The 11,651-nt window shown below is 33.1% G+C and overlaps 1 protein-coding gene and 1 pseudogene across 1 annotated transcript; one reads left to right on the top strand and one right to left on the bottom strand.

Moving 5' to 3' along the window:
• Positions 1–794: 794 nt before the first annotated feature.
• On the bottom strand, positions 795–1,509 carry LOC142598141 (tryptophan--tRNA ligase, cytoplasmic pseudogene; annotated as a pseudogene).
• Positions 1,510–2,558: 1,049 nt separating this feature from the next.
• LOC142598122 (putative phosphoglycerate kinase) lies at positions 2,559–7,233 on the top strand. The gene is made up of 2 exons (XM_075735080.1): positions 2,559–2,592; positions 6,002–7,233. Exons 1-2 carry the CDS (start codon positions 2,559–2,561, stop codon positions 7,225–7,227), a joined length of 1,260 nt encoding a protein of 419 aa, XP_075591195.1. The 3' UTR covers positions 7,228–7,233.
• The last annotated feature ends 4,418 nt before the right edge of the window (positions 7,234–11,651 follow it).

The following is an 11,651-nucleotide window of genomic DNA, read 5'->3' as shown; positions in this document are numbered from 1 at the left end:
TTTGCATGCTACATATGGTACTCGTTCGGCACGATGTCGGCGATAATCAGCGAAATCGTTTCCATCTACCCCGCTCTGGCGAATAACAACGTTTCTTCGATTCAGAGCCACCAGATTTGCGGCTGCCTGACCCTTATGCAGTGCGTAGCGAGCCACCCTCAGACGAAACATCATTTTTTTTCGGCTCAACTTCCTTTGTACTTGTACCCGTTCTTGAGCGTTCCGGCAAGCAACAGCACAGCTATTGAGTTCCTTCGACTTACTGCCATAGGGGTTCTCGGTGCTATGGTAAAAGGCGAAGATAAAGACGTTTTACAGTATTTACTGCGGAATGATATTTTGCCTCTTTGTTTACGAATCATCGAAACATGCAGCGAACTACCTCGAAACGTTTCTACTTTTATCATACATAAGATACTGTCTTACGAAGAAGGATTAAACAATTTATGCAGCACACCAGAAAAATTTTTCGCCATAACCACAGTGCTCAAAAAAATCCTAGAAAACGAGAAACAAGACATTTCTCCGAGGCTGTTTAAACATATCTTGCGATGTTATTACAAGTTGGGCCAGCACCCATCGGCTAGACAGTCTTTAAAAGTGGTGTTACCACAGTGTTTGCTAACCTGTCTCAACACTGGTTTTTATGATAATTTAATGCAACAAGATCAGTTAATTTATTCATTAATACAAAAGATTTTAGATTTGACTTTTGAAAACGACTAACGAAATTACTTTCTTTTTCGTAAAATCAATATATTAAACATTCTATTTATTTTTAATAAATAATTTACATTTATTTTCAATTTCCGTCCGCAGTTCGGGTCTATCAGGATTGAAAGCATAGTTTATTATCTTATCGTCTATTTTTTTCCTGTTTTCTTGGAGTGTCGCAAGCAGTACATTGAGATGGTCGATTAACACTTGTTTTACCTCACTTGTTAGCAGTTTTCCACTTGCGTAGTCGGTTTCGATTTTCTTTAGTTTTTCATCGTCGTCTAAGAAAAATCGCAAATACTGGATGCTTACGTCTTGCTCAATGTTTGCTCCGTATTTACGGTGTTCTTCAATGGTCTGACGACCTCCTGAAAATGCATACTTTCTGATCTTTTTCGCCACAGTATCAGGAGCGTCATTTATGAAAATAGCTGATGAAGTAGTGCTTGAGCTCATTTTGGACTGCGAACCTTGGAGGGCGGGAACAAAAACACCCAGCAGTAAAGAGGGTTTTGCGTAATCGAGCTTGGGAGCGACATCCCTCGTCATACGGAAGTAAGGATCTTGGTCGATTGCACATGGAACCAAACACCTGAGCACTTTCGTGTATTTTTCGTCTCCTAAGAATTTAGGAAAAACACAAGGGAAACAGGGAGCTGCTTGAATTGCTGGAAACGCAATAGTACCAATAGAAGAGCTCTCGTTGAATCCGAAAATTCCTTTGACCTGATTGAAAGTGACGTTCTTTTGAATTTTTAACATTGTCGGATATAATTCCTTGACGTAAGACATATTGCTGAAAATAAATGTTTTGTTTATGTTCAAGCCGCAAGATAAAATATCCTTGACATTTTCAACACCCATTTGCACTGTTTCTTGCAACGTGAGATCTTTCTTAAACAAGAACTTTTCGTCATCCGTCAATTGAATTACTAAAGGACAGTCAAATACGTCTTGTAGCCACTTTACTAGAAAAAATGGCAACAAATGACCTAAGTGAAGAGACTCACTACTTGGTCCTCTACCTGTGTAAAGATAAAACGGTATGTTTTTGGTCTTGCATTCAAGAATCATTTCTAAATCGCGATGCGAAAAAAACAAACCCCTACGTATGAGGTAATGAACTTTTTGTCCAATCACACATTCGAATTTAGCAATTAATGCTTCATCAATCAAAGAACAACCAAACTGTTCAACTAATTTAGTGTAATTAATACCGTTTTCTTCATTTTTTACTTCCCATGGGGTAACTGTCATTATTGCAGCTCTAATTTGTTTTTATAATTTTCAAAAAAGAAAATTCTTTTTAAAACAATTTGCTAGAAAAAAAGTAGAACTTTTGAAAAAGAAAGAATTAAAAATTCAAGCTGATCTTCAAAAAGTTGCATCCCGTTTATTTGTCGTATATCTTCTTCACTAAGTTGGTTTGTCATATACCTGAGCTTTTCAATACATTCAATTTCGTAGTTTTGCCGTTGCAAGAGATTTATAGCACATTTGTAAGAATATTTTTTAAAGTAGTCTTTTGCTATATTTATGTTTGTTCCGTAGTAATACATTTTTTTCTGAATCGCGTCATTGGATGAGCTGTCTAGCAAATGCACTTTTACCAAGTCAGCTTGAACCAATTTGGCCAACAGTTGCCGAGTCGTATTAATAGGATTAATGGAGTATTCACTCAATTCAATGTCTGTCCACAGCCTTTTGTACTGAAAAAAAACAGAAACTCCGTTTATGCCGAGCTGATATGTTTTTGAGTTCATAATATTTTTCATGACGTTATTTTCGTCTAGCACAACTTCGAAAATGCGTGCACATTGATTTCCATACCGTTTTTCTAAATGTTTATAAATGGTAAATCGTTGGATAAATTGAAAACAAGCATTTGTATCGAGCACGATACATTGCTCTTTATTATATAGTTGTTCTGTCCATATTCCTGAACTGTCTGACATTAAAGTAGTGAAAGTATTTATTAAGTAAGTGACTGAAGGAACTTCAATGGCTGGCGTGTTGTTAGTTTTTGAATCGAGCTTGTATATTCTATCGATGATTTCTGTTATGCTGTATGGTTGAGCGACCGCTTTAGAATTTATTATTTTAACCGAATCAATAACGTTTGAAATAATTATTTTTTCAATTTCACTTGTTGCAAATTTAGGAAGTAAAAAATCGCGTAGCATTTCTTTTAAGAAAAGTAGAGACATGTAAGAAATATTCACACAAAGGTTGTAATTACAGATCGTGTCAGGTAAATTTCTATGTTTACTTAGTGTCTGTTCTTCATAACTTAAAACCTTGTTGATGAATTCGTTTTCAATCAATTTGTCTAATTTGATTTTTAGATCATCGCTAGATATATCTAAAATATTAGCTGGATATAGAAAAAAAAATGTATTATTCGTTAAGTGCAAATAATATAACTCAAACAGTTTGCTGGCTGAAACAGTTCCGTGCGTAAGTAAAATTGTGAACAACACATACTCATGTGGGCCGAATAATTTATTAATTATTTCTAAAAAAAAAGGATATTTTAAAATTGAAAAGAGTTTGTCTTTGTCGATTTTATAAGTCAAGCTTGCTTTATTGGAAGAATTTTGAGTATAGTTAATTTCTACAAGCGCATGTTTGATCAGCAAAATCAGTGAATATTTGCAAATTGAATACGACAACTTTGAAACTTGCTGTATATTGGATAAAGTTATGTCGTTCTCTTCTAACAAAACTTTTATGACTCGAGACACATGGCTGCCGAACCAAAGATATGAAAGTTGGATTAGTAAAATTTCATAAAATTCCATATCAGGCTGACTTTTACTTAGTTAAGTTTAATTAAGAACATTATTTAGAATTAATAATTCTAAATAATGTTATTTGTTATTATTTGTATTTAACTAAGAATAATCTCTCTTTTTCTAAGACAGAGGCAATAAATAAACTACGAATAAATAACCCATGTAAATAAAAAATATACTTAATATAAATACTAAAGATTTGAAAATAGTGCAGATTGATTCAATAAATGTCTCATCAAGATAATAATTTATCATTATGGCACTAACAATGGCCGACAAAAGCAACACAATGGAACAAGCTATCTTAAATTGCTTAGCGCTTGATTTAAAAGATTTTTTATAGTCATCGTTGAGAAGTGCATACATGGCCACATCTGGGCTGGACAATGAATGAGTTCGTCTGAGCTTTTTCAGTTTGAAATTTAACTTACGTCGGTCAAACGAACTACTGTACGACCTTGCAATTATCATAGTTGAAGGTACAGCGATAATATTATTAAGTTTGTAATTTGAATCTGTGTTTTCTGTATTAATAAGATTTTTGGGCAATTTAAAAATAAATTTGCTATTGTTGAATAGACTAATTTCATCAACTAGATTGCTTTTTTTTGCCCGATCAAATACTTGCTCGATAAAATATTTTACTTTTTTGCTGATCAAAGTAGTGACTTCTTCAGTAACGAGATCATGAGTGGGGAAAAACAAATCGTAGTTATACCGATCGAGCACTGAAATAGTTGTAACAGGACTATTACTATCGCGTGTAATATCATAAGCATTTGAAGTTTCTAATTTCAGTAAGTTATCAGACATAAATTGTAAAGCCGGACAAGATACGTTATTTTGAGAGTTCTTTGTATCGTTGTTTTTTGAAAGTCCTGTAGAAGATTGATTAATTGATTGCGGCTCTATTTCATCTATGGCATATTCAGAAGAGAAAACTAAAGATGATTTTATCACGGGAAACTGTGTTTTATCTGGTGAGTTGGGCAGCTTGAAAATTTTTTTAGAATCTACCGGAGTATCATTCGGTTCAATAGATATGTGGGAAGTAACGTTTGGATTTGCATCAGGCTTTTCCGACGCTCCGTTTTTCCCATTTATTTCGAGAATTTTTGTAGTATCAAACTTTACTGTTGCTACAAGTGCGTTTGCTAAAAGTGAAAAGCAACTTTGAACTACGCTTCTCTTAATCAGTTTTATTTTCATCAATTTATTATTGTGAAAGTATCAAAGCATATTACATGTTTATTTCAAATTTTTATAAAAAAAAAAACTTTGCTTACAATAATAATACATTTAAACGGGGCAAAAAAATTGTATTTCTTGATTATATATAAACTTCGAAATGTAGATATAAAAATAATTTGTACTGTAATTCGCAAATCTATAGCTGTTGTATAGCTGAATTTCAAGCAAAAAAGAACAGAAAACCAGTTAAATTGTAATTAGTAAATGAACAATGAGAAAAGTAAGTACGAGAGATGACTGATTCGGTTCGTTGTGGCAAAAATGCATACTTGGCTGACAATTATCAAACTTTGTAACATAACAATTCATTGATCTACTTAAGTTCTTTTTTTGATTTCTTTTTTTTAAAACATATATACGAGTAAAAAATTAAAATGTGAAATAATCTAGGAAATTTTTTCTACTTTAATATGACGTTGAAAAAATTTTTGAAACTGTTTAAAATACATATCTAATATCAAATACTAATAAATTTTTAAAACTTATTGAAAACAAGGAAATGATAAAAAGTCGAGCAGACTCTTTTGTCATTGCAATGATTTAATATAATAACACTACGTTAAAAGGTGGTTATTGCTTTACGCGTGCTTCCAATGTTTTTATAACCAAATAAAATTTTTTAGATCACGAAGTTAATAGTATATCATTTACTTTTAATTGTTTTTATATAAATGACGAACCAAAAGTTGTTAACTGAGCCGTAACTGAAACCATGCACGTTTGGTCATCAGTTATTTATCCTGGCTCATTTTAAAACAATCGCTCATTAAACATCGTTATACATATGAATGACCGGTCCATATCTTATTTTTATGGTTTGTTCGCATTAATTACTCACGTGTTTTTTTTAAAATTACTAGACATAGTAGTCTAAATATTATTTGCCAGAGTCAGATGCATATTTATTTACACCCACACCAATTGATATCTATTAGAAATTTTTTTGATCTGTTGCGATAAATTAATAAATGATCAAAATGTTTTTTTTTGGTATTAGATTTTTTAAAACCCTATAATAAATTTCATTTTAAATTTAAAGTTTAGTTATATAATGCGTGTAAATAAATATTTACAAAATAATTCCGCGTAAATTAATACTTATAACACAAATATCTATAAAATAATTTTGGAATATATTTTTTTGAAACGCATTATTAGTAATTTATAATAATAAGATTTTTTAGTTTAGATAATAAAAATGTGCTCGCTTGATAACATTCAAAACGTTAGAGACACTGATTTAAAAGGATCTCGAGTGTTGGTTAGAGTTGATTTTAACGTTCCGCTTAAAGACGGAGTGGTTGATGACAACACTAGAATCGTTGAGTCACTTCCAACAATCAATTTGATTTCCGAAAAACAAGCAAAGAAAGTAATTTTGATGTCTCACTGTGGACGACCCGATGGAGTTAGAAACCTCAAATATTCTTTGAAGCCTGTTGCAATAGAATTAGAGAAACTGATGAACCGTGAAGTCATTTTTTTGAATGACTGTGTTGGCAAGGACGTTGAAGAAGCCTGTGAAAAAGCTCCTGAAGGATCAATAATATTACTTGAAAACTTACGTTTCCACCCCGAAGAAGAAGGAAAGATAGTAACAGAGGAAAAGAGAAAGATTGCTTGTAAGCCTGAAGCCGTGGCCGAATTCCGCAGAAAACTTTCACGATTAGGTGATGTTTATTGCAACGACGCTTTTGGAACTGCCCATAGAGCTCATTCTTCCGTTGTAGGAGTCGATGTACCAATCAAATGCGTCGGCTTATTGATGGAAAAGGAAATATCATTTTTCAACAAAGCATTGAACTCACCAGAACGACCATTCTTGGCTATTCTCGGTGGAGCCAAAATCAGAGATAAGATTGCTCTGATTGAAAACCTTCTTGACAAAGTTGATTGCATGATTATCGGTGGAGGTATGGCATATACATTCCTCAAAGTATTATACAACATGCCCATTGGAAACTCTTTGTGGGACGAAGAAGGAAGCAAAATTATACACAAGATTATGGATAAAGCAAAGGAAAAGAATGTCCAGATATTACTTCCAAAAGATTTTGTTATCAGCAGCAAGTACGGTGAAGACGGTATTATAGAATCTGCGACTTTTGAAACTGGTATCAAAGACGGATTTGAAGGTTTAGACTGCGGTCCCAAATCACGAGAAGATGCAGCTAAATTGATAAAGAGCGCAAAAACTATTATATGGAACGGCCCACAAGGAGTTTCAGAAATGGCCAGTTTCGCTGCTGGATCACTTGCGTTCGTCAGCGCCGTTGCCGAAGCAACTGCAAATGGTGCTCTCAGCATAGTCGGTGGTGGAGACACAGCCGCTCTCGTCAGAAGAGCAGGAGCAGTTGAAAAAATGAGCCACATCTCAACTGGTGGTGGAGCATCTCTCGAACTCCTTGAAGGTAAAGTTTTGCCAGCTATCAGATATTTACAAAAACCTAAAACACAAGCTTAAATGTCGTTTTGGCCACATTTTCATTAGTTATATTTTTTTTCAAAGTATGTTGGTGATTATTGTTTTGTCTATTTTTTTGTTCCTTAATCGATAAATTAATATTATTTTTCGTCATGACAAAAGAAATCTTGAATCTCAAAGAGTTTGTCGAAGCTTGCATTTTTGGCTGTGACAAAATTCGCAAAACTATCCGTGTCGTTGAGCACAGAGAAAACAACAAAATTATTACCAAGTTCAAGTTGCGAGGACGCAAATACCTACAAACATATATAATGAGGGATCGTGAAAAGGCAAAAAAACTTTACAACCACTTATCAGATTACTGTGATGTAATTAAAGTCGTCAGTGCTAAACGTTTGAGAAAGTAAATTACAAACTAAATCTTTGTACAAACTCAACTATACAATCCGTTTCGATAACTCGTTCAGTTTGATTAAGTTTTCGTTTTATTTGATACATGCTTTATGAATTATTTTATAGATAAATAGAGTAAAATTTAAACATATAACAGTTATAAATACATGTATTTTCGAAGCGTATATAAAAGGAACCTATTAGTAATCAAATGCTGCTTTAGCCACAGCTAGTAAAGCCGATGCAGGTGTAATTAACGGTTCAGAAACTACATTTGGATTGTTCAATACGACCCCTATAGATTCTCTACGTCTTTTGCATATTCTAATATTAACATATAAACTTTCAAACTGCTTTATGGTTAGAGCCCAAAGTTGAGCAGTTCTTTTTTCGTTTGTATCTGTATTTAACAATGAAATCAGAGCAACCGACACACGGTCTTCAAAATGATGTTTTATTAGTAGTATTAAATTGCACATGGTGACCGTGAGCTTTTGCTCAAGACGAGATATTTTATGAGCTAACCTGTCTGGACCTAGCAATGGTGTGTCTTCAATAAACTGAGCTTCTGCACACCATCTGTCAAAAGCTTTAGAAATGTCGTGATAGAATTTTTCTGATATAGTGTCATTTTTCGACTGAATAAAATTCAGCAATAGATCTATTGTATGATTCCGAGCTTCGCTGGGTAAAGTTAATAGTCTAATATATTCATTCCTCGTTTCTCGATTAAGAATAGCTTCTTCATCTAAATCGATCCACTTTACACCTTTTATAGTGGCTGAGTCTTCTATTTGTTCTGACTTTATAACATCGGTGTAATCTATCAAAGATTCAATGATTGCTTGTTTTTCAGTGCTGATTTTTGATTGTACTTCCCAAAATTTCGACAATGAAATGACCAAGGCTGCAGTTAAAAATTTGTTCATCTCATTGTCATTTATGTTGTTTTCTTTTTTCAGCTCCTCTATGGCAGATACGTATAATTCGGTTGTCGGATCGCCATATTTCAATAACATTAGCAATCCAATGCTTGTTACGAGGTAATTCAGTTCTTCCTCGTAGCCTTGAATTGTAGTTGGCAATATTAGCTCGACATTTGTAACCACGCTTGTTCTTCGAAACTTGATTTTGTCATGGTAATTACTTTTGCTGGCATTTTTCCAGGCTAAATAAACGTTGACTATGTCTGTGCAAACTTTTTTGAGATCTTCTCTATTTGTTAGGTAACATTCTAATAGTTGACTCCATTGTACAATAAGTTTTATCATTTTGTTTCTTAAAAAATCGGTTTCATCGCTGTCAACATCCGCATAAGCTAAAATTTGAGATTTGCGTCTGTGACCAGCTGTTTCAGTCATGATGATGTAATATTATGACAAAAACAATATAAGCTTGGTGCATTTGTGACACATTTCTACCAGCTCAACCTATGAATTATTACACGTTTATACCGTTAACTAATTAGTCATTTTACTATGTAGCTTTAATATTTGTTTATAGATTTGTTTGACTATGTTTCGAATTTTGCTTTTATTGCTAGAAATTTCGTCCGGGTGGTGCCAAACGTACAAAAGCCTTTCTCCACATTTCGAATCTTTGATAAAATTTAGTGGAATTGTAAATTCACTTAGAATATCGTAAATTTTGGTTCGTATAGCCAAACTTGCAATCACAATATTGTTTTCTGTCGAAACGGGAGAAAACAGCCAGTCCGTCAAATAGGATATTAAATCCCGTGAGAGCAGTGAGTATAAAAACGTAGAATCCTTAATTTTAGTCTCTAAAATATCTAAGAATTCGAGTCGGTTCAAGGCTATTTTATTTTTTTCCAGAAGAGCCTTGTCTTTAGTGTAAGCGATGTGCATACTTTTTAAGAGATTAGCGCTGGTTTGTTGAAATATTTCGTGAGAGACTCCTTTTTCTAATGTTTCTCGGAGTTTTTTTCGTTTTGATACAAGTTCATCGAAATTCGATGAGACCGATCTATTCGACAGATTGGTTTTAACTTCACTGTATTCGGGAATTATATATTCTTCCGGTAAAATTTCTTCTTCAGACGGCACGTACTCTTCGTCGGAATCTTTATTCGTTGTCTGAGCTGGTTCGTCGCCAAACAAAGAATAATCATTGCTTTCCGAGGAAGCGATTTGAGCAGTTTCTGTTTTTTGACTCTCAACTTGATTAGACATGCTATAGCATAATAAAATCAACACAAATCGACAACTAGATTTTTGTAACAACAACGAGAGCAAAACTTTTTAACCGTTATGTATGTTTTTTTATTCTAACTATTACTGTTATTTTTTTTCTGTAGAAAAATAAATATTGTTATTCACGCGAAATGGCTGAAATCGATCATTTGAAAGGCTACTTGTCTAAATATATATGTTCTTTAACATCGTTGTCTAAGGCTAGTAGTTTCGACGAATCGATGCAACTATTTTTAGAAAAGTCTAATATTTATCAATATCGTGTTCATTTATTGCGTTTAACAGCTTTATTTATTTCTGATCATTCTCAGTTTAAAATGTATCTATCAACAGTCGAAGAAATTATTGACAGTGGAAGTGAAACATTTGAAAACGAAGCTATTATATATTTTTCTGTTGATTATATTGACCAGCACTTATTTTTGTTTAAAAATGCTTTTGAATATTCATATGGATTAAAAGCCATGTCTCAATGGCTAGCGCTTGTCCATACATTGATATGTCAGTTAGTTGGGAACAAACAGCAATTATTGTTACGTTATCAGTTAGGTGTTCAATTATTCATGGCATTTCTCAAAGTAAATAAGACGATACTTGAGCTGTCGAACAAGTGTTTTCAGATAATTGATTCATTTAAAAAAAAACATATTCTTGATCCTCAGTTTTGCGGATTTTTGGAACAAGCACTTAATGGAAATGTAAAATGCTTACCTCAGCTGCTGGATTACTGCTTATTTCAGGCTGGCGCTTTTTTTGTCGCAATTAGAGAATTTTCACTAAACGGCCAAGAGACACATAAAAATCTGCTTTTAGGTAATCCTACACACGAAAAGTTACTTACTAAATTAAAAGAACTGTTAAACCAAGACTCGTTTAAGACAGACGATGCTGAAAATCACAAATTCGATTTTCTCCGAGGCATAAACGAAATTCGAAATATAGACTTTGATCAACTCAATCTGTTGCTCAACGAGTTGAAACAACAAAAAAGCCAAATTTTAACTACAGCAAAAAAAATTTTATGTCAGAAAGAAGCACAAAAACGATGCGACTCTTTACAAATTAAAGTAAGTTTAAAAAAAAAAATTTTTTTAGTATTCTCTGATTGAGCTTTTAGATCACATTCATCTTTACTATTGTCAAGTGTTGAGTAAGTTGGCTTAGTGCAATACTTTGTGCCAAGCTATGCAAAAATAAACTAGTTTTGCTACTTAATTTCTGCTATTCTAAGTAAATTAGTTTTTATTTTAATAGGAATATAAATTAAGAAAAAAAACGAAGATGACAAAATTTTAGTAGAGTAGATTTCCACGCACAGTTTAGATAATTGCATTAATGAATTATGATAAAATAATCAATACAACATGTACGTACAAAGTTTAGCGTATAGATTTTAGGCTCTGTTTGCAGGATTATTGATAGTAATTTGCGGCTACAGATGTTATCAGATTTAGTTGCACAGATACTTCAGAAAGAAAACAAAAATAAAATTAAAAACCATTTCGCCTCGCGCGAGCTAGAATCCCCGCAGCTATCGCTAAATTTATCCATTTGTGTTTTATGTAGTTCTTTAGAACATTGCATTGCACAAACAAAATCATTGTTGAAAACTCTGAAAAAACATGGTCTCAATTACGACGTCTTTTACATTGGACAGAGCGTTACAGTTGATGAACTTATAAAAACATTCACAAGTTTAAACCCAACAATCATGGTTTTTACATACAACAGTTTTTATTCATTTCTCGAACTTATTAAAAAAAGAACTGCTTTTAGTATAAAATATTTACACGCCATACTGTGCACAGAAACTGATACCAGCTTCACTCTGTCGCCAGGTAAGCAAAACACTGCGTT

Source organism: Dermatophagoides farinae, unplaced genomic scaffold (genome assembly GCF_024713945.1).
Source record: "Dermatophagoides farinae isolate YC_2012a unplaced genomic scaffold, ASM2471394v1 contig8, whole genome shotgun sequence".
Classification (NCBI taxonomy): Eukaryota; Metazoa; Arthropoda; class Arachnida; order Sarcoptiformes; family Pyroglyphidae; genus Dermatophagoides; species Dermatophagoides farinae.
This window is presented reverse-complemented; position numbering and strand designations above follow the sequence as displayed.